The sequence below is a fragment of the Oratosquilla oratoria genome, chromosome 5, assembly GCF_046742065.1.
Source record: "Oratosquilla oratoria isolate Oo_2021 chromosome 5, ASM4674206v1, whole genome shotgun sequence".
NCBI lineage: Eukaryota > Metazoa > Arthropoda > Malacostraca > Stomatopoda > Squillidae > Oratosquilla > Oratosquilla oratoria.
In genome coordinates, this window is record NC_134781.1 from 38,398,836 (window position 1) to 38,426,521 (window position 27,686).

At 40.5% G+C, this 27,686-nt stretch overlaps 1 protein-coding gene across 1 annotated transcript in view; it reads right to left on the reverse strand.

Moving 5' to 3' along the window:
* Positions 1 to 4,406: 4,406 nt before the first annotated feature.
* Dg (Dystroglycan) overlaps positions 4,407 to 27,686 on the reverse strand; it is a 253,094-nt gene continuing 229,814 nt past the window's right edge. Inside the window, exons 13-15 of the mRNA XM_076185188.1 lie at positions 18,726 to 19,004; positions 14,731 to 14,904; positions 4,407 to 8,683 (exon numbers count right to left, since the gene is read on the reverse strand). Coding sequence (XP_076041303.1) covers positions 7,748 to 8,683; positions 14,731 to 14,904; positions 18,726 to 19,004 — 1,389 coding nt within the window. The 3' untranslated portion in view covers positions 4,407 to 7,747. The remainder of the gene's footprint in view (positions 8,684 to 14,730; positions 14,905 to 18,725; positions 19,005 to 27,686) is intronic.

Genomic DNA, 27,686 nt, shown 5'->3' on the forward strand with positions numbered 1-27,686 from the left:
TTTGCTCACACTTACTACATCACCCCCCATCCCCCCACCCATTCCACCTCATGCAATCACAACATCATCCATATACAACCATTCTCCATTCACCCCTGTCTTCAGTCCTCTCCCGTCCTTCCTCAACAGACATTCCCCTCTTCCCCAAAGCCCCCTTCACCCCATCCATCCACCTCATCCTAGGACGTCCCCTCATGTTCACTCCCTCCACATCTGCCTTCCATACCTCTTTTACTAGTCTTTCTTCACTCATTCTTTCCATGTATCCAAACCATCCTAATATTCTTTCATCAACCCTATCTCCCAGCTCCTTTTCCACCCCTGTTCTCCTCCTCACCTCCTCATTTCTCACCCTATCTAGCCTAGTAACCCCTATCATACTTCTCAGACACCTCATCTCAAACACATTCGAACTCCTTCTCTCTTCTTCTCTTATGTTCCATGTTTCTGCCCCATACAGTGCTGTTGGCACAATCACTCCTTCATACAGTCTCCTCTTAGCATCCATTCCCAAATATCTATTCCTCATTACACTTTTTAATCCACCAAGGCATTTACTCGCTTCTCTCAATCTACATTCTACCTACACCTTTTCCTGCCACATTTGCACCCAAGTATCTAAAACTATCCACTTCCTCTAGTCGCTCTCCCTTAATGCTCACTTCCAGTCTACTGCCACTTTCACTGGTATACTACATGAAAATAAAACATGTTGGTGATCATGAGTCCAGATATAATATCTGGAGACCACCACCCCTTTGATATGTTCATGTTAGGATAGTATCCTATTAGTGTGGATTCTACTATCTTCCTCCTGAACCCACAACCAGATTTATAAATCAGACCAGCTTTGTCCTAATCCAGAGACAGATTCATGTGCTGGAACACTGCCAAACTTTCTTGGCTATAATTATCTGATCAATCATTTGTGTTCATTTAGCCTTGTTTCCAGACCTCTTCCTGTCTGAACTATGTAAACTAGATTAAAATCCTTTTATAGTAGCAAGTAGACACCTGAGTTGTGTTCTTACATTAACTACAGTATCATCTATACACAGCCATTCTCTATTCACCTCTATCTCCTGGCTTCTCCCTTCCCTCCTCAATGCCCCTTTCACACCATCCATCTCATCCTCAATCACCCCCTCATGTTCATTCCCTCCAACTCTGCCTTCCACACCTCTTTTACTAATCTTTGCTCATTCTTTCCATGTGTCCAAACCATCCCAATACTATTTCATCAACCTAATTTACCATTTCCTTCCCCGCTATCCTCCTTGTTTCTCACTATCCAACCTTGTAATCCCTACCATACTTCTCAGACATTTCATCTCAAACACATTTAAACTTTTCCTCTTGTCTCTTAAATTCCATGTCTCTCCCCATACAATGCTGTCAGCACAATCACCCCTTCATATAATCTCCTCTTAGTATCCATTTCCAAATGCCTATTTCTCATCCCCAAAGGCATCTTGCTTCTCTCAATCTAAAATTTACCTTCACCACCCACTCCTCCCTTTCCAGCCACATGCAACCCTAAGTACCTAAAGCTATCCACTTCCTCCAGCCTCTCTCCTTTAAGATTTACTTGCCATCCTCTCCCCTTGTACATCTCATCACTTTACCTTTACCGACATTTACCTTAAACTTTCTCTTATCACATACTTTCCCACACTCCATCACTTACTCCCTTAATCCCCTTCTGACCCTGCCACAAGCACAGTGTTGTTAGCAAACAACAACTGGCTCACCTCACACTTTTCTCCATTTTCTTAAACCATCTCCAATCCCCAACCCACTACCCTTGCATTTACCTCTCACACCACCCCATCCATGAACACACTGAATAGCCATGGCAACATGACACATCCCTGATGCAGTCCCACCCTTACTTCAAACCACTCGGTCTTTCCATGCATTATTTTAACTCAGGTTCTATTACTCTTGTAAAAAATCTTGACTGCTCTTAACAGCTCTCCCCCAATCCCATATATCTGCAGATCCCACAGTGCCTTCCTGTCTACCTTGTCATAAGTCTTTTCCAAGTCCATAAAGGCCTAAAAAAACATCCTTACCTTTTCCTAAAGCTTTCTCACATGTCTAACCACAAAAATCTGACCCACACAACTCCTACCTGTCCTAAACATACACTATTCCTCATCAATTACTACTTCTGTTCTAATCCTCTCAATCAAAACCCTCCCTTAAGACTTCCCAACTACACTCAACTCTGAAACTACTGCACTCACATTTGTCCCCATTTATCCTTGTAAAATGGAACTATACAGGCACTCCAGTCCTTCGGTACTCTACCTTTAGACACATATTACACAACCTCACTAGCCAGTCTACTATTACTGTACCTCCTTTCTTCACACTCCATATGACACCCATCTAACCCAGGTGCCTTACCTCTTCTCATCATTTTAATAACTACTTGCACCTCATCTTTTCTTATTTTTCCTCCATTATCCTCACCCATCACTGTCATTGTCTTAGTGTCTCCCACTGCTACCACCACTCCTTCCCAATCCTCCTCTACATTTAGCAGCTCCCTGAAATACTCTGCCCATTTTCACTTGGTACCTCCTCTTCCATTATCATCTCTCCATCTACACCTTTTACTTTTTCTTCTGTACTTAATTCACCTCCCTTCCTCTCTGAACTTCCAAAACATCTTTTTATTACTTTCAAAATTATCTGTCATACTCCTCCCCATTTTACATCTACTCTACTTTTTGCCTCTTTCATCTTATGATTTGCTTCTCTTCTCTTTTCTTTGTACCTCTCATATGTTTCATTCTACTTTGCAACCAGTCTGTGAATGCTTGTTTCTTCTCTTCAACAACCTTCTTCACTTCATCCTGCCACCACTCTACCCTTCCTTCTATTCCCTCTCATCATCCTTGTTCTACACACTATCTTTGCACACCATGTTACTCCCTCCTTGAAACACCAGTCCTACTCCACTTCTACCTCTATCTTTCCTTCACCACCTCCCACACTTCTCTCAGCTTCTTCTTGTACTCCTTCTCCTTTTCATTTAAACAGTTTACTCTTAGCACCTCCTTACCTTCAATCTTTTTTCTCTTTCTCCATCTATCTGCCACTTTCAACTTACCTTCCACCAAAAAAATTATCTGATATCCCCCCAATCTCTCCCCTTAGAACATGGACATCCAAAACATTTCCTACTTTTCTGCTGGATACCACAACATAGTCCAATGAAGCCTTATCAACCACCCTTCCATTCCCCACTCTCTACCATGTGTACTTATGCTTAACTTTTTTCCTAAACACTGTTTTAGCTATCAACTCTCTAAACACATCATCAACTTTCCACTATGATTTATACTTGGCACTCCACACTTCCCAACCACTCCATCTACTGGTTCATCCTCTACTCTAGCAATGAGATCTCCCAATTCTACTACATTGATATTTCTCCCAAAACTCTCTATGTACTCATTTAAATCTATCCAAAAAGCCTCCCTTTCCTCCATACTCTTCTCATTACCAGGCCCATATGCACTTACAAAGATCCAACATTTCCCTTTTCAATTTCACCATCCACATTAACCTTGAAGAATCTCCTTTCTCTCCACATTTACCTATCCCTTCATTTACTAGTGTAGCCACCCCTTCCTTCTCTTGTCCTCTTCTTATTCCTGACACCCTCCCAAACTCACTCCTTTTCAATTTAGTTTCACTCAATGCCAACAAATTCATCTTCCTTCTCATACACATACTGCCTATCTTTTCCCTTTTACTCTCATGTGTATCACACCCATGCACCTTAGGATTCTGATCAGAAAACTCCCATACCCTATTATGCCTTGACTTCTTGTAGGAATTTGCCCTTTAGGGCTCCAGAGAGCAGGATGCCTAGTCCCACCCTGTCTCATTTAAGTCGCCTTTTACGACCCAAGAAGGAAAATTCAGTGGCAGTATTCTTTCCTCCCCTACCACAGGGGTAGGCAAAAATTGAAATATATATTCAGAGAAGTGGTACATATTAAGAGTGGGGGGGGGGGGACATCATAACAGAGGGACAGTCACAGTACAATAAAGTAGCATCATTTCTATACAAGTAGATATTTCCTCTAACACAAATTGATGTTTGGCTCTGGTCCTTTGGGGTGCCCCATATAGACTTTCCGTAGTTGTATTTACCTAGTTGTATTTTGCAGGAAGGGGAGCTATGCTCGTGGTGTCCGCCTTTGTATCTCGCAGTTTATCAACTGCATGCTACTGAGCAGATTTTTACCATACAATAACATGCAGCCAATATCCCAGAAACATGAAATTTAAGATCAAGTACATTGGCAATGCAGGTGGAAAGTGAGATAAAATCTTCATAGGGTGACTTAAAAAAAAAAAAAAAAGACAAAGAAGAAAAAATGTGATTACTTTTGTATAAAAAGTTTATTATAATTTTCTCGTGACACAAATGTTGATAAAGCTACAGGGTGTAACATTAGTGAGCTGATGTAGCTTGATTTTCACATCCCTTGTACTCATGCACACGCGCACGTCCCACAATTAATTCTCGTTAATGCAGTCACTAGCTTATTATCAATATAGTTTCTATTAATACTAATATTATTACAATCAGTATGCAGGACAGCGGCAGGTTGAAGGAAGGCAAATTGAGGAGACAAAGTGTTTGTCCAATCCTGTTCCAGTGTTGTCTACACAAGATGCAAAACTACAGGAATAAGACAGGAGAAAAGCGCTTCAATCACTTTTTAAGTCCTATTTCATTTACAATAAAGATAAAAGGATGCCAAGAAATTATATCTACTGTATGGATGCTGATGACACTGCTTGATTAAAGGGTTTCTGCTAGACGGACAGGGACACAGCCAGTTGTAACAAGTGGCAAGTTGTGTCCAGTGATGTATAAAGTTTGGCAGCAATTACCACATGGGTATGAGTGTCTGCACTGCATGTTCACTTGGTAAATGTCAAAATAGAAAACGTGTTTTTGTTTGTGTAGGAGGGATTTATGCATGTACGTAGTTTGTGGGTCTTAGTGTCTATGTCAGTCACAAGTGCATCTCTATTTACACAAAGGATGTCCCACTGTACCCTAACAAACTTGAAAACTACCAGAATAATAGCTTATAAAACTAAAACAAGTCTACCACACCTTAAACTCCAAATGGTAGTTGTAAACCTTTATCAGATGTTATATATTGTTAAAAATCAACAAATGCTTACAGATTCCTGAACAGTTTTAACAGATAAAACTATTTCAACTTATGAATCAGTTGTTATCATTTAGCACAAGATTTGGATGTGGCTTTCTCCAAACTTACACAAGATAAGGGGAGGTTAGCAATAACTGCTTGCAAACCTAGCATGTTCTCTGTACCTAAACAATCAACACCATCAATTAGATTTTCTTCAGGGTCCATAGCCTGGAATCCTTATATCTATTCATTCATACTATTCAGTTTATTGCTGCTTTCCCCATTCAAATTTTATCCTCGCTCCACAAAAAAACAGGTATTAGCAGCTATAGTTCACCCACATCACCTTCACCTCGCAAAGCCGGAGTTGCATGACGTCTAGAAAGGCAATCTAACGTCAAGATGCTTGAAGACGAGGCACTAGAAGATGTAGAGGGCATAGAAAACATGACATTTAGCCCATTTTGGTGAAAAAAATAAAATAAAATAAAAAATAAAATAAAATAAAATAACATTCACAGGAAATTCTCATCATTTACAATTATATTATCGTGTGATGTATACAAAAATTGTCACAAACATACATCTTTTACACCACACTAGAGAAGTACACCTCAACATAGTTCTACTTATCAAACACCACACCGTTTTGTCAGGATCATTTGCTTAAATAGAACCATAACCATCCCTCTGAGCAGCAGCAGTCTCATTCACTTCTGCAGTCCTAGATATGAACTAGGATCTCAAGCAGGAGCTACAAACTGCTTATTAGGTAAATCAAGAAGGGGCATGGCTTTCTTTTGACAGATGGACCTGGAAGCATCATCACTGAATGAACAGCAGATTGAAGCATTTAGAATTAGGCAGCTATGAAGAGCATTGTATATAAAAAGCAAGTCTAACAGCTAATGCTTGGGAAGGTAGGGAAGAGGTACTTATGTACACTGTGAGATGCTTTCGCCGCCATGCGGCAGTTTCTCTAATCATGGCTGGTGGTAGACAACAAGGTGGATAACAACATGGGGGGAGGGGATGGATGATGAGGAGGAGGCGGCTACAGTGGGTGAACCCACTTGACTGGAAGCATTAGAAAGGGAACCAAACTTCAGGAAAAAAGAGAAGAAGAAGAAGGTAAAGTGGGAGAGAGAGAGAGAGAGAGAGATCAAAACCATGTCACTGTGTTCATCACTGTAAGTTTCTCCCGAGTGTAACACTACAGAGTATACTGGATTACCTACTTTTCTTTATCAAATGACTTAGTGCTGCTTGGCAAACACCTTATGGTTTACTGTTTGCCTGCCACACCACAGGAAAGCCTTGCAATACTATTTTGGACACCTCAGCATGTTGAAGACTGCTGCACAATACCAGTGTGAAGAACATCCTACTTCAACATGAAGAATCTCCCATGCCAACATGTAGGACATCCAAGCAAGACTTGTGCCAACAGTTTAGACCACCAGAAATTAGCCCAGTCGAGAAAAGCGTCAGCCACCAATAGCACCATGTCAAAATGGGAGAGCTGGCAGTGCACAATAATGAACAAGGTGTCCTCATGTTTCCTACAGTGTGCAACTCATTTCTACCCAAACTGGAGACATTACAAATATGTGTTGTACCCATTGCAAGTTTTCAAAGGCATGAGTTTTCCTACACCACAAGAAAACATGGGTAATGATTGTATGTTATTGCACACCGGTATGATGCTACTGGGCACCCAATGATTTTCTTGACTACAGGCCTTAAAAGCAGCAATTTTTTATTCATCACAATGCAATTTGTGCAAATACAAATAACATTTTTTTTTAACACAAATGAAGAATATTGTGTTATACTTTCCTACATTTAACATAAAACTTTTACATTATTTCTCTGACAAGGACAGGCTAGGTCTAGATTGTCGTTTCCTTGACAATAGGAAGTCTAACTCTAAAGTGTGCTAAGACAATGAAGGCTTCACATGAACTCCTCAATGTGCGATATGTACTGTTTCTGTGGGGGATGAGAAGGATGGGATGGCTCCTGTATCTGGCCACACCTCCCTGTACTGCACCACAACACTCAATACCCTAAACTTTGTGCATAGCTGATATGTAGGCCCCACATGCCTGGTCCACTGTTGTGGAGATGGTGTTGATCAGTTTAATACTTGGTGGCCAAATGCACTTTGTTACAGGATATGTATGACAGGATCATGAGACCGATGTTTGTGTATGCATATGCACGTGTGTATCTGTATGTATGTATTTACCTAAATGTATTTTATGGGAAGGGGAGCTATGCTCATGGTGTCCCGTCTTTGTATCTTGCAGTGTCTAGTTTGCTCTTAAATTTGTGTATGGTTTTTGCACACACTATTGTTTTGTCCAGTTTGTTCCAGACACTGTGTGGAATTTTTCTTTTTTCTTTTCAGGTCTCTTCTATAACTGTGTATATGTGTGTGTGTGCATATATATATATATATATATATATATATGTGAGTCTAATGTGTTCTGCATGTGTGCTGTGGGTGTTGTGGTGGTGAGGAGTTATGGGGATTGGGTAGATTGGCCTTAGGGAGGCACATAAGTGGGCGGCTTCCTGTAGATTGGGGGCATGGCAGGGTGGGTGTGACGTGATCCACCATTAGTGGCTGTGAATGGGGGAGGAGGCTGATAGGGCATCTCCTCACCTCCATCACCATGGTGACCGTCATTGGGGTAGTGCCGGCGTTCAGAAGGTGGTGTTGAAGCCGATGGGGAGGCAGATCCTCTCTGGTACTCTGGGGGTGGCAGAGGTGGTTTTTCATCCTTCATAATAACTGGACTTTTGGCTGGGTCAGGTTTGTCATCCAATTCCTCTGCAAAAATAATAGGGATGCCCTTGCCAACAAATGTGTTGTTTTCAGCCATGGTCATCTTCCCATAACGCCGCCGTCGGTACAGGCAACAAGCAATAATGGCAGCCAGCAGGAGCATGACAGCAATAATGATGGCTGGGATGATGAAGGTTAGCAGGTAGTCTTCACCACCTTCTTCAACTGTCTTGGGTTCTGGAGGAATACCTGGGTCCTCATGATGGGTTGGGGTGTCTTCACCCAAACACTTGCCCTGTGGTGTTATATAACCATTCTCCAGGTCAAAATCTGGGGCAAAGGCCTCAACAAAGCTCTCTTTGAGTTGTCCTGACTGGTCAAGCATAATACTCTTTAGAGTTTCAATCTCATCATGAGGGCAAGGGAAAGATGGTAAAGATGAGTTGTGCCATGTTATGATGACTGATCCTTTCTTAATACTGTGGACGGCAATGTGCTGAGGGCTGGGATCACCAAAGACATGAGCAATACGTTCAATAAGTTTGGCCTTGTTATGTGCATCATCCATGAATTGGTGGTAGTTGGCTGACAAAGTGAGCCCAAACTCCACGGACGGACGCTGTCTACGTGGTCGAGGGACCACTTCCACATTGAGCACATCACTGATCTTTCCTCCTTTACTGTCAATACATACCTGTAACAAAGAAATTGTTGTTAAAATAGTGTAGGAGTTTTTTTTTTAAGTTATTAAGTACTTACTTTAAAGTAGTATATAAATGTGAGAAGTGTGGGAGGTGGTGAAGGATAGAGTAGAGGTAGGAGTGAAGGAGGAATGGGGGTGTTACAAGAAGGGAGTCACAAGGTGTGCAAAGATGGTAAGTGGAACAAGGAAGATGGAAGAGAATAAAAGGAAGGATAGTGAGTAGTGGGATGATGAAGTGAAGAAGGTTGTTGAAGAGAAATGAACATTCACAGACTGGTTGCAAAGTAGGACAAAAGAAACATAAAATGTACAAATAAAAGAGAAGAGAAACAAAACACAAGATAGAGGAGGCAAAAAAGAGGGCATATGTAAAATGGGAAAGTTGTATGACAGATAATTTTGTAATAAAAATAAGTTTTGGAGGGAAGTTAAGAAAGGAAGGGGAGGCAAATCAAATAGGGAGGAAAAGGTAAAAGGTGCAGATGGAAAGATGATAATGGAAAAGGAGTCAGTAATGGGAAGATGTGCAGAGTATTTCAGGGAGCTGCTAAATTAGGATGAGGAAAGGGAGGGAGTGGTGGTAGCAGTGGGAGGCACTAAGAAAATGAGTGATGGGTGAGGAGAATGGAGGAAAAACAAGAAAAGTTGAGGTGGAAGTAGTTTTTAACCCCTTCCATACGGTGCCGCACACGTAGGCGTCATGAGGAGCAAGTGGATTCGCGACGTTGCCATATCGGCGTCTTGATTATATTTATTGTAGTCGCCCCTGTGTTTTTACATTCTCCCAAATGCGCCCTGAATCCCATTCTCTGTGGTTTTCAAAATTCGCGGGTGAAAGAGAGAACGATCGATATAAGCGGCGACTATATTTTATGATGCGAATATTATTACGTTATGTCATACGGCTGGCATTGGCTGCTGCCCGCGAGATTTAAGTCCCGTACTGAAGTGGTTAAGATGATGATAGCAGGTAAGGCACCTGGGCTAGATGGATGTCATGAAGAGTGTCTGAAGAAGGGAAGTACAGTGATGGTACACTGGCTAGTGAGGTTATCTAATATATGTCTAAGGGAGGGTAGAGTGCTAGAGGACTGGAGGAGTGACTGTATAGCTCTGCTTTATAAGGGAAAAAGGGACAAATGCAACTGTAGTGGTTTCAGAGGGATCGTTTTGTAAAGTGTAGTTGGAAAGTCTTATGGGAGGGTTTTGAGTGGACAAGGAGAAGAACAGAGGTAGTAATTGATGAGGAACAGTGTGGGTTTTGAAAAGGTAGGAGTTGCATGGATCAGATTTTTCTGGTAAGGCAGTTACGTGAGAAAGCTTTAGGAAGATGTAAGGATATTTTTTGGGTCTTTATGGATTTGGAAAAGGCTTATGACAGGGTAGACAGGAAGGCACTGTGGGAGGAATTGCAAATATATGGGATAGGAGGAAAGCTGTTAAGAGCAGTCAAGAGTTTTTACATGAGTTGTAGAGCTTGTGTTTGAATAAAAAATGGAGAGTGAGTGATTTGAGGGATGTGTTATGTCACCTTGGCTGTTCAATTTATACATGGATGGGGTGGTGTGAGAGGTAAATGTAAGGGTAATGGATTGAGGATTGGAGATGGTTAAAGAAAATGGAGAAAAGTGAGAGATGAGCCAGTTGTTGTTTGCTGATGACACTGCACTTGTGGCAAGATCAGAGGAGGGATTAAGAAAGTTAAGTTTGGGAAGGTGTGCAAAAGAAGGAAGTTGAAGATAAATGTGGGTAAAAGTAAGGTGATGAGATGTACAAGAAGAGAAAGTAGCAGCAGACTGGAAGTGAGTATTAAGGAAGAGAGACTGGGACGAAGTGGATAGTTTTAGATAATTGGGTGCAAATGTGGTGGGAAAAGGAGGGATGGAGGTGGAGTTAGAATGTAGATTGAGAGAAGCCTTGGGGGATTAAAAAGTGTAATGAGAAATAGACATTTGGGAATGGATGCTAAGAAGAGATTGTATGGAATGATTGTGCCAACGGCACTGTATGGGGTAGAAACCTGGAACATAAGAGAGGAAGAGAGGAGTTTGAATGTGTTTGAGATGAGGTGACTGAGAAATATGACAGGGGTTACTAGGCTGAACAGAGTGAGAAATGAGGAGATGAGGAGAACAGGGTGGAAAATGAGCAGGATGCAATCACCTATCATCCATGAGGAGCTAAGATGAGTGAGAGAAAAGGGTGGTGGATGGGAGTGGAATGGGTGGAAATGGACACATGGAAAGAATGAGTGAAAAAAGATCAGTGGAAGGTAAAGGTAGGAGTGAACATGAGGGGGCAACCAAGGATGGGATGGATGGGATAAAAGGAGCATTGGGAAAGAGGGGAATGTCTGTTGAGGAAAGACGGGAGAAGACTGAAGATAGGGGTGAATGGAGAATGGTTGTGTATGGATAATGCTGTGATGCATGGAAGGGAGTGGGTGGGGGATAGGGGGTGAAGGGGTACATGTAAAAAATAAATTAATGCAGCCTGAGGGGATTTCTCCCTGTCTTCTCCATTTCTGCATGAAGGGATGGAGAGTGGGGGTTACCAATTTAATGAAGCAGCCTTGCTGTGGATGTGCTGTGTCTTGCAACACTTTTTCTGACCCAGGGCAGTGGGCAAGGTGCAGGGATGACCCGTCATCCAGGAGGAGCCAAGATAAGATGGAGGGAGGGGGGTGGATGGGGGAGGAGTGTGTGGAGATGGAATAGGTGGGAGAGGATTTTATGCTTTTGTTTTTTGGCTACCTCCCTTTTAAAGGGGAAAAGCCTTTGGTATATGTATGTAAGGACGTTTTTTTTGGGGGGGCCTTTATGAATTTGGAAAAGGCTTATGACAGAGTAGAAAGAAAGCACTGTGGAAGGTTCTGCAGATATATGGGATTGGGGGAAAGCTGTTAGGGGCAGTCAAGAGTTTTTATAGGAGCCTGAGTTAAAATTAGAAATGGAGAGAGTGAGTGGTTTGAGGTAAAGGTGGGACTGGATCAGGGATGTGTCATGTTGTCATGGCTGTTCAACATGTACAGGTAAACGTCGACTTACGATGGCATTAGGTTTCGATAGAGCCATCGTAAGACGATCTCATCGTAAGTCGATCCCCACTCTGTTCCGTGGTCACTGTACCTAGCCTACCTGTATATTAACCACCAGAGATACTGAATATAGCCTATTAAACATGTACAGTAGTTTATTTAATCATTTTTATCCTTTTTACCATATTCAAACACTATAATATGTATTTTCAGTACGGGACTTAAATCTCGCGGGCAGCATACAATGCCAGCCGTACGACGTGACGTAATAATACTCGCATCATAAAATATAGTCACCGCTTATATCGATCGTTCTCTCTTTCACCCGCGAATTTTGAAAACCACAGAGAATGAATCATTTGAGAGAATGTAAAAACACAGGGGCGACTACAATAAATATAATCAAGACGCCGATATGGCAGCGTCGCGAATCCACTTGCTCCTCATGACGCATACGTGTGCGGCACCGTATGGAAGGGGTTAAATTATCATATCGTCGTCGTCGTCGTCGTCATCGTAAAGTCGAACAATCGTAAGTCGCGGCCATCGTAAGTCGACGTTTACCTGTATATGGATGGGGTGGTGCAGGAGGTAAATGTGAGAGTAATGGGCAGGGGTCTGGAGATGGTTAAAGAAAACAGAGAAAAGTGGGAGGTAAACCAGTTATTGTTTGCTGATGACATTGTACTTGTGGCAGGGTCAGAGGGGTTTTAAGGGAGTTTGTGATTGACCTTGGGAAGGTATGCATTAGGAGAAATTTGAATGTAAATGTGGGTAAAAGGTGATGAGATGTACACGGAGAGAGGACAGCAAAAATTTGGAAGCAAGTCTAGGAAAGGGGCTGGAGGAAGCTTTAGGTTCTTTGGGTTGCATTGGCAGGTAAGGGAGTGGAGGTAAATTATAGATTGAGAGAAGCAAGTAAACATCTTGGGGGATTAAAAAGTGTAATGAGAAATAGGCATATGAGATGGATGCTAAGAGATTATATGAAGGGATAATTGTACTGTCAGTACTGCCTGGTGCAGACATGGAATGTAAGAGGGGCAAAGAGGAAAATTTTAAATGTGTTTGAGATGAAATGTATGAGAGGTATGGTTGGGGTTACAAGGTTGGATAGAGTGAGAAATGAGGAAGTGAGGAGGATAGTGGGGGTGGAAAAGGAGATGGAGATAGGGTTGATGAAAGAGAACTGGGATGGTTTGGACACATGGAAAGAATGAGTGAAGAAAGATTAGTAAAAGAAGTGTGGAAGGCAGAGTTGGAGGGAGTGAACATGGGGGGAAGACCATGGATGAGATGGATGGATGGGGTGAAAGGAGTATTGAGCAAAAGGGGGATGTCTGTGGAGCAAGGAAGGGAGAAGGCAGGAGATAGGGGTGAGTGGAGAATGGCTGTGTATAGATGATACTGTAATGCAAAGAAGGGAAAGGGGTGCATAGGGAGTGGTTATGTGTGAATGCTATTTTGGTGTAGCCTGAAGAGATTTCTCCCTGTCTTCTATTTTTCTGCACGAAGGGACAAAGTGTGTGTGGGGGGGGGGGGAGTTGTCACTGATTAAGTAAAGCGGCCTTGCTGTAAATGTGCTGTCTTGCTGCATTGCTTCTGACTCAGGCCAGTGAGCAAGATACAATCACCTATCATCCATGAGGAGCTAAGATGAGTGAGAGAAAAGGGTGGTGAATGGGAGTGGAATGGGTGGAAATGAAATGGGTGGGATTTGATTTTAGCTACCTCCGCGGTAAGGGAAAAAAAGCCCTTGGTATATAGACATATATATTAATGTGACTGATTTAGTTCAGTTTAACATTGTGAGCTTCCTATTTCAGATAGGGCAAATGGCAGTACAACATGTGGGTACATCCCTTGGCTGGTTAAATCTTATAAAGGGGAGAGAAACTCCTGGTATATGGACTGACAGATGGAGATGCCCTTAATACAAACTCTCTTGCTGTTGGGCAGGACTTGAACCACTTCCACTTCTAAACTCCACCCAAGCAGCGATGTTAACTTGCTCAACCAGTGAGATATACACAGAAAAAATAAATAAAATAATAATAATACATACATATACCAAGGGTTCCTTCCCCTTTACAAGGAAGCTAGCCAAAGTCAAAGGTATAAATCCATTCCTACCCACTTCATCCCCATATACTCCACTCTGATTCACCACCCTTCCCTCCCTCTTTTCTTGGCTCCTCCTGGATGACAGGTCATCCCTGTATCTCACCCACTACCCTGGGTCAGAAGCAATGCAGCAAGACACAGCACATCTACAGCAAGGCCGCTACATAATCAGTGACCCCCCTCTCTCCATGGGTGTGTGGGCTTTGATGTGGTCATCCCTCTTACAACGGGAAAGGGAATAACTATTATTATTATTATTATTATTATCATCATTATTATGCTAACTGAATAATAATAACAATAATAATTATTCCCTTTTCCCCTTGTAAGAGGGATGACCACATCAAAGCACATGCCCACTTCGTACATATTAACACCTATTCAATGCCTTTCCCATTTCATCATTTCAAGGATGAAGGATGATTTCTGTTAGCTGTCACACTGACTGGGTTGAGGGAAATGCAACAAGGCACAACACTTCCACAGCAGGACCCAACAACAGGAGTTTACCCTCACTACTTCATTATATGGTAACCCCTTCATCCACTCAAAATATTTATGGAGCAATGAAAACATAACATCAAGCTTGTTCCCCCTTATAAGGGAGGTACATACCCATTCTCACCCATTCCATTCTGATCCACCACCCATTGCTTCCCTCACATCTTAGCTCCTAATGGATGAAGGGTCATCCCAGTGTCATGCCCAGTGAATGGATCAGAAGCAATGCAGCAGACACAGAGCTCTTACATCTATTCAGCAACCCTTCCTCATCATCCCTTCATGTGGAAAATAGAGAAGTCAGGGAGAAATCCCTCCAGGATGCATCAAAATACCATCTACACACAACCATTCTCAACTCAAGCTTGTTACTTACCAAAATGTACTCTTTACTGCCGACATCAGGTTTCAGGGGAATGCCAAAGAATTCTTGGTTAGAGGTATCAAACTGGAGCCAGTTTTGTGCAGATGGTGGAGCTAAATTGTGTGAAGTAAGTAGACTCATGCCAAGACGTCTTGAATTACCATCCTCAGCATCATAGCATGTATCCTGTGAATAAAATTTTTGATTAGACAACATACATATACCAAAGACTTTTTCCCCCTTAGAAGGGAGGTAGAAAAAAAGGGGATAAAAACTACTCCCACCCATTCCATCCCCAACATACTGTACTCCACTCCACCCTCTTCCCTCCCTCTTATTTTGACACCTCCTGGATGATGGGTTATCCCTGCATCTCGCCCAGTGCCCTGGGTCAGAAGCAGTGTCACAAGACACAGCACATCCACAGCAAGGCCACTTCATTAAATCAGCAACACCCCCTCCTTGGTCCCCTCATGCAGAAAAGGAGAAGATGGGGCGAAATCCCTTCGGGCTGGATCAATTTATTTTTCACACATACTCCCTCATCCCCATCTCCCCACCCACTCCACCTCATGCATCACAGCATCATCCATACATTCTCCATTCACCCCTATCTTCTGTACTCTCCAGTCCTTCCTCAACAGACATTCTCCTCTTTCCCAATGTCCCTTTTACCCAATCCATCCATCTCATCCTAGGTCGACCCCTCAGGTTCCTTCCTTCCACACCTCTTATACTAATCTTTCTTCACTCATTCTTTCCATGTGTCCAAACCATCCCAATACTCTTTCATCAACCCCATCTCCCAACTCCCTTTCCACCCCCATTCTCCTCCTCACCTCCTCATTTCTCACTTTATCCAGCCTAGTAAACCCTATCATATTTCTCAGACACCTCATCTCAAACACATTCAAACTACTCTTCTCTTATGTTCCATGTTTCTGCCCCATACAGTGCTGTTGGCACTATCACTCCTCCATACAGTCTCCTCTTAGCACCCATTCCCAAATGTCTATTTCTCATTATACTTTTTAATCCACCAAGGCATTTACTCGCTTCTCTCAATCTACATTCTACCTCCACCTCCACTCCTCCCTTTCCCGCCACATTTGTCCCCAAGTATCTAAAACTATCCACTTCCTCCAGTTTCTCTCCTTTAACCCTCACTTCCAGTCTGTTGCCACTTCCTCCATTTGTACATATCATCTTACTTTTACCCACATTTATCTTCAACTTCCTTCTTTCGTACACCTTCCCAAACTCTGTCACTAATTTCCTCAATCCCTCCTCTGATCCTGCTATAAGCGCAGTGTCATCAGCAAACAACAACTGGCTTATCTCCCACTTTTCTCCATTTTCTTTAACCATCTCCAATCCCCAACCCTTGCATTTACCTCTCACACCACCCCATCCATATATAAATTGAACAACCAGGGCAACACAACACATCCCTGGTGAAGTCCCACCTTTACTTCAAACCACTCTCTCCATTTCTAATCCTAACACATGCTCTACTACTCTTGTAAAACCTCTTGACTGCTCTTAAAAGTTTTCTTCCTATCCCAAATATTTGCAATACCTCCCACAGTGTCTTCCTGTCTACCCTGTTATAAGCCTTTTCCAGATCCATAAAGCCCAGAAAACATCCTTAGCTTTTCCTAAAGGTTTCTCACATATCTGTCTTACCACAAAAACCTGATGTACACAACCCCTACCTGTCCTAAAACATTGCTCCTCACCAATTAATCCCTCTGTTCCTCTCCTAATCCTCTCAATCAAGCCTTCCCAACTACACTTAACACGCTAATTCCTCTGAAACTACTACACTCACACTTGTCCCATTTTCCCTTGTAAAGTGGAACTATACAGGCTCTCCTCCAGTCCTCTGGCACTCTACCCTCTCTAAAACAAACAACCTCACTAGCCAGCCAGTCTACCATCACTGTACCTTTTTTCAGACATTCTGCATGACATCCATCCAACCCAGGTGCATTACCTGCTCTCATCGTCTTAACAACTGCCTTCACCTCATCTTCCCTTATTTCTGCTCCCTTTTTTTCACTCATCACAGTCATTTTCTATGGCTTCCCACTGCAACTACCTTTCCCTCCTTATCCTCCTTCACATTTAGCAACTCCCTAAAATACTTTCCCCATCTTCCTCTTACTTTCTCTTCCATTATCATCTCTCCATTTGCACCTTTTAGCTTTTCTTCTCTTACTTGACTTGCCTCCTTTTCCTCTCTTAATTTCTTTCCAAAACATTTTTTTACTACTTTCAAAACTGTTATATTCTTACCCCATTTCACATCTGCTCTCCTTTTTGCCTCCTTTATCTTATGCTTTACTTCTCTTTTCTTTGTACCTCTCATATGATTCCCTTGTCCTATTTGTAACCAATCTGTGAAAACTCTCTTCTCTTCTACAACCTTCTTTGCTTCCATATCCCACCATTCACTACCCTTCCTTTTATTTCCTCCCATCCTCCTTGTTCCACACACCATCTTTACACACCTTGTGACTACCTCCTTGAACCATCCCCATTCCTCCTCCACTCCTAGTTCTACTCTATCCTTCACTCCCTCCCACTCCTCTCTCAGCTTCTTCTTGTACTCCTTTTCCTTTCTTTCTCATTTAAGCAGTTCACTGTAAGCACCTCCCTACCTTCTGTCCTTTTCCTATTTCTCCATCTATCCTCCACTCTCAACTTACCTTCCACCAAAAAAACTATCTGATATTACCCCACTCTCTCCCCTTAGAACATGTACATCCTTAACTCTTCCTATTTTATTCCTGGTTACCACTATATAGTCCATTAACGCTCTATCTACCACCTTCCATCCACTGCCCTCTCCCATGTGTACTTATGCTTGACTTCCTACACACTGTATTTGCTATCATCAATTCTCTAGACACATCTCCACTATGATTTTTTCTTGTCCTAGCATTAAGGTCTTCCAATACCACTACACTGACGTTCCTCCCTAAACCTTCTATGAAGTCATTTAAATCCATCCAAAAAGTCTCCCTTTCCTCTACACTCTTCTCACTACCAGGCCCATATGCACTTACAAAAACCCACATCTCCCTTCCCAGTTTCACCTTCATTCACATTAACCTTGAAACCTTCATCTCCACTACACGCTTGCCTATCTCTTCACTTACTAGTACTGTATAGCCATTCCTTCTCTCCCTTGTCCTCTCTTCACTCCTGAGAATCTCCCAACTACACTCCCAAACTCACACTTGCCCCTCTCTCTCAACTTGGTTTCACTCAATGCCAACACATCCATCTTTCTTTTCAAACATACTACCTATCTATTCCCTTTTACTCTCATCTGTACCACATCCATGCACATTAAAATACTCAAACCTTAGGGTACTGGTTGGAAAACTCCTAGACCCTCTTATGCCTTTACTTTTTTTTAGGAATGTCCCCTTTGGAGCTACAGGGAGAAGGATACCTAATCCTATCCCTGTTCTGTTTTTTGTTACCTCGTACAACTCAAGTGGGAAGACTTGGCAGTATTTTTTCTCCCACCAGTTAGGCAAAAAAAAGGAAACGAGCATTCAGAAAAATGGTACAGGAAAGTAACAAGGGGTGGGGGACAGCATAACAAAGGGACAGTCACAGTATAATAAATTATCACCATTTCTCTATGAACAGAGATTTCCCTTATTACAGACAAAATGATATGTGGCTCTGGTCTGTAAGGGCGCCCCATATAGACCCTAAAGTATCAGATGCATGCTACTTAGCCACAATAACATGCAGCCAATACCCCAGATGGGGTATTAGACAATACTGAGTATAATCTTTTCTAAAATGGAAGGGGTGGGTCTCCCCCAACTGTTCAATAATAAATAGCAGTACAACATTTTTTCTGAGAGAACTATGAGGTAACTAGGAAGCCTTAGCTTATTGGATTGCTGGTCTCCTGCATAAGAAACCAGAGATAATAGATTGAACATCTTCTGCCAAACTTTCTACAATGTAATTTCACTCACCTCAGGCACCTGGAACCTGAAGAGAACACCTTGAGTGGCATTGAGAGAATCTATCTGGTTTCTGATGACTGGTGCAATGTTGACTGGTGAAGACCCACCAGATTCCTCAATGTTGGTCTCCACATGCTCTCTCTCCTCACCTCCAATATGAGGCTTTACTGGCTGTGAGCCTTCACATGGTCCTGTGTAGTGCATGTGGATCTTCTTTATGTGGAATTCTGGTTCAAAGGCATTTCTAATTTCTTTGCTGGGGTCACCACTGTCATTATCTATCAGAACCTGTTTAGAAAAATCATAAAATTATGAAATCTGATAAAAAAAAAAAATAATAATAATAATAAATCTAGTGATAACACAAAGGAATTAGATCTTATTAAAAAACACTATGAATATATATACATACATATATATATATATATATATATATATATACATATATATATATATATATATATACATATATATATATATACAGTGAAGACTCAATACTTGAATGTCTTGGAAATCGAACTTTTTGATACTCAAATGCAAAAGTTCAACTTGGTACTCGAAAAAATATCTGGTACTCAAATATGGTTGTAAACAAAGGCTCCTGGCCTCTCCCTCCCCACTGCCATCAGTTGTCCCACTGCAGTCGTGAGAACAACAACATTCTCCTGTGTTCTGTCTGTAGTTTTTCATTTAGAAACTTATAATGGCAACAAAGAGGCTTATTTGTGGTGAAAATAAGCCTAAAAGGAAGAAAGTAGTGATGACCATTGAACGGAAAAAGGAGATCATTGATATATACAAGAAAGGAGCAAGAATCACCATTTTTTGCAGCTAAGTATTGTATGGGCAAATCTAGAGTAGCCACCATACTGAAGGTGTGAAAAAGCAACTTAAGCAATCTGCGGCAGTGGAAGAAATGGAATTTTTTTTGATGGTGTGGATAAATGGCTGGTGATTCTATGTCAGAAGGCATAATTTGTGCAAAGGCTAGGCAGCTCCATAAAGACTTTATTTGTGATACTACCCCTGACTCCAATGAAGATTTTAAAGCTAGTTAGGGATGGTTTGGAAATTTCAAGAAAAGAACTGGAATTCATTCTGTTGTGAGGCACTGCGAGGCCACAAGTGCTGACAAAGTTGCTGTAAGAAGTATGTGCCTGAATTTAAGAAATCTGTGGATAAGGAGCACTTAAGCCCAAAACAGGTTTTTAATTGTGATGAGACAGGCCTGTTTTGGAAAAACTACCAAACAGGACCTATATATCAAAGGAAGAGAAGTGTTTGCCAGGACACAAGCCCATGAAGGACAGGCTAACCCTGCTTCTCTGCATCAATGCTAGCGGCAACTGCAAAATTAAACCGATGCTGGTGTACCACTATGAAAACCCCAAGCCATTAAAAAAGAACGGTGTGCAAAAGAGCAAGCATGGTGTGATGTGGAGGGCAAACAAGAAAACCTGGACAACCAGGCAATTCTTCACGGAGTGGTTTGTGGAGGTGTTTGCACCTGCAGTGAAGACATACCTAATAGAGAAGAATCTACCACTCAAGGCCCTTCTGTTGATGAGCAATGCCCCTGCACATCTTCCAGGTGTGGAAGAAGAATTGGGTAATGGGTAAAAATTCATTGAAGTGATGTTCCTTCCACCCAACACCATGCCACTAATCCAACCCATAGACCAACCTGTGTGACAGCCAAGGATTTTAAGGGATTCAAGCCTTCAGTCTAGGAGTCTACTGTGGTGGAGGACATTGTGTCTCTGAGGAGGGCCATAGGCACTGAGGTGGCCAGTGATGATATGGAGGAGCTGGTGCAAACACACTCTGAAGACCTCACCACTGACAAGCTGTGTCAACTTCACCAGGAACAGCTACAGGTGGTAACTGAGGAGCTGTCTTCAGGGGAAGAGGAACAGCAAAGAAAGAGTCTCCACTGCAGAAATTAAGAAATATTTGTGGCAGTGGACAGAGTTGGGAAACTTTTTGGAGAGGTGCCACCCTAATATTGCTGCCATACACAGAAACATAAACCAGTTTGATGAAAATTTGATGTAGCATTTCAGAGGCATTTTGAAAAAAGGCAAAGGCAGATCACATTAGACTGATTCTTGTTGAAAAAGGAATCTGGTGAGAGTGCAAGTGTTAGTGAGCCACAGCCCTCCACTAGTGGGTTCACAGGAATCACACAAGGAGATGAGTTACCAGACATTTTCACGGATGGTGACTTGTCCTCCAATGAATATCTTCCTCCTCCTCCTCCCCACCCTTCTCCCCTCCTACATTATCCATCACCAGCCTTCACTTACAGCAAGTACAAATCAAAATTATAAAAAAAATTTACACTAAAATTTTTGTAAACTTAAGCTTTTGCTAAAGTTAGAAGGAATTACCTGATTTATAGGTATTCGTAGTCAAACTTTTAGATACTCTAACAGCCAGTTGAAGTGAATTAAGTTTCAGTATTGAGTCTCCACTGTATGTGTGTATATATATATATATATATATATATATATATATGTATATATATATATATATATATATATATATATATATATATATATATATATGAGGCTGAAAGGAAAAGTTGAAATGTAACTAAGATGAAATGTCTGAGAAATATGGTAGGGGTTACAAGTTTGGATATAGTGAGAAACGAGGTGAGGAGGATGGCAGGAGTGAAAAAGGAGATGGCAGACAGGGTTGATGAAAGAATATTGGGATGGTTTGGATACATGGAAAGAATGAGTTAAGAAGGATTAGTAAAAGAGATATAGAAGGAAGGGGGGGGGAGTGAAAGTTGAGGAGATTACCATGGATGAGTTGGATGGGTGAAGTGAACAGGGTGCTGAGCAAGAGGTGAATATTTGTTCAGCAAGGAATGGGGAAGGCAGGAGATAGGGGTAGGGAGTGGTTATGTATAAAGAATATTTTGATGCAACCCAAAGATCTCTCTCCCCATTTTCTATTTTTCTGCTTGAGTTTTTTTTTTTTTTTTTTTTTTTTTTTTAATCAATTAAGTGAAGCAGCCTTATTGCAGTTGTGCTGTGTCTTGCTGCATTACTTCTGAACCAAGGCAGTGGGTGGGATACACAGATGGCATGTCATCCATAAGAAGCTAAGATGAGAGGGAGGGAAAGGTGGTGGATGGGAGTGGAGTGGGTGGGAGTAGAGTGGATGGGAGTGGAGTGGATGGGAGTGGAATGGGTGGGAGTGAAATTGGTGGGACTGGGTACTTGCCTTTTTGAATTGACTACCTTTCTTATACAGGGGAAAATGCCCTTGGTATGTATATATGTGTGTGTGTATATATATATATATATATATATATATATATATACACACATATATATAAGTCTAAATCAAAATATTCTTCTAAAAAACGCTGTGGAAGTCAGGGACAGGTGGTATTACGGTGACACTTTGTCTTAAAAATATTCTTGAAAAAGCGCTTGGGTAAGTCAGGGTCAGGTGGTATTCTTCTTCGCGTTCTTCTTCTTCGCGTTCTTCTTCTTCTTCTTTGCATTCTTCTTCGCGTTGTTGTTGTTCTTCTTCGCATTCTTCTTCTTCTTCTTCTTCCTAGCGTTCTTCGCGTTCTTCTTCGTGCTGGGGATCCCGTGTTGGGGTTCCGCCCCCGAGGCCGAAGGGGAAAATGAGGGATTAGAGCGCGGAAAGCTGCGGCCGTAGGCTGCTGTTTGCGCAGCCAAGCCCCCGGTGAAGCCCGCGGCTTGTATATATTAGATATATATATATATATATATATATATATATATATATTGTAACATATCCCGATGTCATGCATTTTCTTTCTTGGTAGTGGTGGTCGCAAGTAGTCTGCCAGCACAGTTTTCACCCCCTCCCCCCTTCTATCGCCCAGCTGTGGACCATAGTTGACACACCCAGTTCGTTAACAATGGTCAAAGCAGCAGCTGTCTTTTGTGATTCCCTTGCTCTCAGGTCAAGTAGCCGTGGCCATTATCATTCAGGGTGTCATTATTGCCAAGTTATGATATCTTATTATCTTATTGTGGTTATATTTCTTTCTCTGTAGTTTACAATTTTTATTTTATAATGTAACCAGATTTCTTGCAACTGGTCTTTTGTGTATCTCTGTTACCAATTCCCGGCCGGACATGTGTGCCTTGCAAAATGTCAAGTTGCCGTTTAATTATCATTGTCCTTTTACTTTCTTTGTGATTAGTATTAAGGTTTTTTATTTTGTTATGTGCATAATAAATATTCTTGTGTGTGTAATTTTAAGTTTATGAAAGTGGTTAGGCTTGTTAGCTACCAGTTAAAGTGGGATAGGAAAGTACTTCCTATTAAACTTTCGGTCTATATAGAGAGGGTCAACCTGTTTCTCGAGGCTTTTTTTCCATCTTCTTTTCCCCAAAGAGGAAGCTGCTGCCTTCCGTAAGTTTAAGGTAAACCCCTTTGTTTTAAGTGTTGCTCTGGTTAACCTTTTTGTTTTACTACAGTGCTACGCGTGATGACCAGACGTTTTATCTTAAACTTAGGTTTAGCAATAAGTAAATGCACGGGGTTTTTAATTCGCTTTTGAAATATTTAGATTTGTATTTTCCTTTTACTGTATCTTTGAATTTGCATATTCGCATCTATCACAATTCCGTTTCAGTTGTTTAAATAGGCCAAAGTTGTTAAATTTTATAATTTATTAAGTGTATAAATGTTTCATTTTAATTTTTCTATCACCATACTATGCTGGACCTGGCTAATAACCTAATTGTTTTGAAGTAGTACATCTGTAACGTGTCCGTAGATAATAATCTTTTTTGATAAGGCAGGGTATTTACATGACAATATATATATATATATATATATATATATATATATTATATATATACCTGTATATATATATATATGTACACGAGGTGCCAAGATAAGAGGGAGGGTAGAGGGTGGAGTGGAGTGTATTAGGGAGGGAATGGGTGGGAATGGTCTTTATGCCTTTGTTTTTTGGCTACCTCCCTTGTAAGGGGGAAAAAGCCTTTGGTACATGTATTTACCTAGTTGTATTTTACGGGAAGGGGAGCTATGCTCGTGGTGTCCCGTTTTCGTATCTCATTTTATCTAAACTATTTTTAAATTCATGTATTGTTTTTGCACACACCACTTTCTCATCTAACTTGTTCCAACTGTCTATTACTCTGTGAGGAAAGCTGTTCTTTTTCACATCTCTTCTATAGCTGTCTTTTTTTATTTTCTTTCCATGTCCTCTTGTATTTCTGTCATCCCATTTTATCAGATTCTCTCTATCAGTAATTTCTATGCCTTTCATGATTCTGTAAATAGCTATCAAATCTCCTCTCTCTCTTCTTTGCTCTAGTGTCTGTAGTTCAAGTTTTGCTAGTCTCTCTTCATATGATAGTTTTGAGAGTGTTGGTGCCAATTTTGTAATTGCTCTTTGTATTCTTTCAAGTTTTTTTATGCATTTTTTTGCACTTGGTGACCATATCGTTGCTGCATATTCCAATCTTGGTCTTATCAGAGTGATTAGAATTTTCTTCACCATTTCTTCATCCAGGTATGTAAATGCCACTTTGATTGTTCTTATTAAATTATAAGTTTCTCCAAAAATCTTATTTATATGTTTTTCAGGTGACATATTATTCATAACAATGACTCCCAGGTCCTTTTCATTTTCTACTTTTTTTATTCCTTCTTCTCCCAATTTATATGATCCTGTTATTCTGTTTTTACTTTTTCCAAATTCCATTATACTACACTTTTTTGTATTGAACTCCATCTCCCACTTCCTACTCCATTCCTGTACTTTATTTAGATCTCTTTGTAGTGATTCACAATATTCTTCCGTGTTCACTTTTTTCAATAGTTTTGCATCATCTGCAAAAAAGCTCATATAGCTTTCAATTCCTTCATCCATATCATTAATATATATAGCAAACATTATTGGGGCCAGAACTGTTCCTTGTGGAACACCGCTTATTACTTCATCCTATTTTGAGTGTTGATCTCTTATCACTACTCTCATTTTTCTTTCTTTCAAAAAGTCTTCCATCCAATTTAGCAGTTTGCCCTGTATTCCTCCTTCATATTCTAATTTCTTAAGCAACTTCTTATGTGGTACTTTGTCAAAAGCTTTTTTTAGGTCTAGAAATGCACAATCAGCCCATCCATCTCTTTCTTGTATTATATCTATTAGTCTTGAATAGAAACATATTAAATTGGTGACGCATGATCGTCCTTGTCTGAATCCAAATTGCCTTGGATTGAGCACATTGTTTTTTTCTAAATATTTTACCCATCTATTTTTGACAATTCTTTCACAAATTTTTGCTGTTGTACTTGTTAGAGAGACTGGCCTATAGTTGTTAGGGTCTTCTTTATTTCCTCCTTTATATATAGGTACTATATTTGCTTTTTTCCAATCTTCTGGAACTTTACCTTCTTTCAAGGAACTGTTTATTATGCTATGTATTATGTCTGCCAGTTCATTCCTGCATTCTTTCAAAATCCAGTTTGCCATTTCATCTGGTCCATGTGATTTTCTGACATCAAGATTACTCAAGTGTTTCAATATTTCATTCTTTGTTACTTCTATTTCTTTCATAGGGGGGGACTTTCTCTTTCCATTCGATGTCTTCAGGTTGTATGTTCTCCCTTGTAAACACTGATTTAAAATGTTTGTTCATAATTTCCACCATTTCAATTTCCTCTGTGTATTCAACTCCTCCTTGTCTTAATTTCTCCAAATCTTGTTTGTTTTTCAGTTTGTTGTTTACAAATCTGTAGAATAGTTTTGGTTGATCTTTACATTTTTCTATGACATTTTTTTCATATTTTCTCTTTTCCTCTCTGCACACTTGTACATATTCATTTCTATAACAAGTATATATTTTCCATTTTTCTGGTCTTTTGTTTTTCTTCTATTTGGTCCAAGCTTTGTCTCTTTTGTCTTTTATCTCCCTACAACTTTTGTTGTACCAGCATTTTACATAATCTTTTTCTTGTTTTTGTCTTGGGACATACTTTTCTACTTTTTTATAGATTTTTGTCAAAATATTCCATTTCTCTTCTACTGTTGTATCTTCTTTGTGTATTCTTTCCCAGTTTTCCTTTTGAAAGAATTCTCTTATTTTATCAAAATTTGTTTTTTCATACATCAATCTTCCTTTTCTATATTGTTCATTTCTTTTCATGTATTTTTTCTCATTTAGTTCTAGTTCTATCAGTATGTGGTCACTTTTGCTTATTGGTGCCTGGTATTCTATCTTTTCCACTATTTCAGGTTCTGATGTGATTATTAGGTCTAGTCTCGATGGTTCTTCTTCATTTCTATACCTAGTGTTCTCCTGTATCCATTGTGTCATTGTGTGGTCAATAATCATCTCAAGTAGAACACTTCCCCATGAGTCTTCTCCACCCTTTACGGTCATCTCTTCCCAGCATATTTCTTTGCAATTATAGTCGCCCATCATAACTATTCTTCCTCCATCTTCCATTATCTTGTTTAGTGTTATTCTTGTGTCTTCTAACATGCTTTTATGTTCATTCTCTTCCCACGAGGCTGTTTTTGGGGGCACATAGTTTATTACAAACTTTCTGCTCTTCTTATCTCTATCTTCTACTTCTATCATGATCATCTCTACTCTATTGTTCCCATATGTGACACTCTTCACGCTTATATCCTTCTTAGTCAGGAACATAACTCCACCCCCTTGTTTTTCTCTCTGTTTCTAATCCAATAATTATATGCATTGTGTCCTATGCTGTTGGGTGGTAGTGGACCTTTTAATTTTGTCTCAACAATTCCCATTATGTCTGGATCTTTTTCTTTCAGATATTTGTTCAGTTCATTCAGTCCTGTTATTAATCCATCTATATTTGTGTAGGATACTTTTAACTTTCTGTTATTTCCATTGTATTCTCTGTTTCTTTTGTGTTTCTCTCTGTTATTTTCCATTGCTTCAATTTCATATTCACTACTCTCCAGTAGAATTCTAGTTTTTCTGTCTCCGTTCTGGTCTCGTTTTTTTTCTTAGCTTCATGTCTTTTCTTTATTTCCTCCTCTCTTTCCTCTTTATTCATTTCTCTTTTTATCCATACCTTTTTATATTGTTCACTTGTTGCTAGTTTCCCTGTTTTGGATAAGATATTCTCTGCCGTCATTTGTGACCTGAATTTAATCTTAATTGGTCTGGTCTTGTCTGTACTATATTTCCCAAGCATGAATTTCTCTTCGATTTGTTTCATTATTTCTGGCTCATCTTCCTGAACTAATTCTAGTAAATTTCTTACTTTTTCATTTTCCTCTTTGGTTCTTGTGGTTCTATCTGGGTTATGTTTCTCTTCCATTCCTAATATAATTATACATTTCTTTTTATCAGCTAAGTCTCTCACTATATTCTCCTTCTGTCTCATCACTTTAATAACTGAGTCTTCAGTTTGTTCTTTCATTTGCTGTTTGATTATGTCAGTAAATGCAACTTTACTGTTTTCTTGATTTTTTTTCCAACCCTCCTTGTTGTCCTTATTATTCTCCTTTAAGACTTTATTCTCCTCTTTTACTTCTTTTAACTGTTTTTTTAATTCTTCAATTTCCTTAGTTAAGTTTTTGTTCGCCTTCTCTAGTTCTTCCAATTTTTCAACCCTCTGCACAATGTTGTTAACGTGACCGAACCTAAGTTCCCAGTGCTCGATCATCTTATCGAGCTTCTCTTCTAGTCTTGTTAATCGGGGGGGGGGGGGTTGTGTCCCCCCCACCCTCTTTAAATCCCTGGAAAATATTCTCATCACCTTCTACTGTATTGCTCTTATCTATACTTCTGATCTTTACATTTTTGTTAGACATTTCGTCGTCGCTAAATTGGTCCGGACCTCTTTTGTTTAGATGGCGTCTGCCTGCCTGGGCAAAGTCCTCACCTTCCTCATTTCCTTCCATTTCCCTCAGTAATCCCTCCCCTTCTCCTTTTTCCTCACTTTCCCCTACAC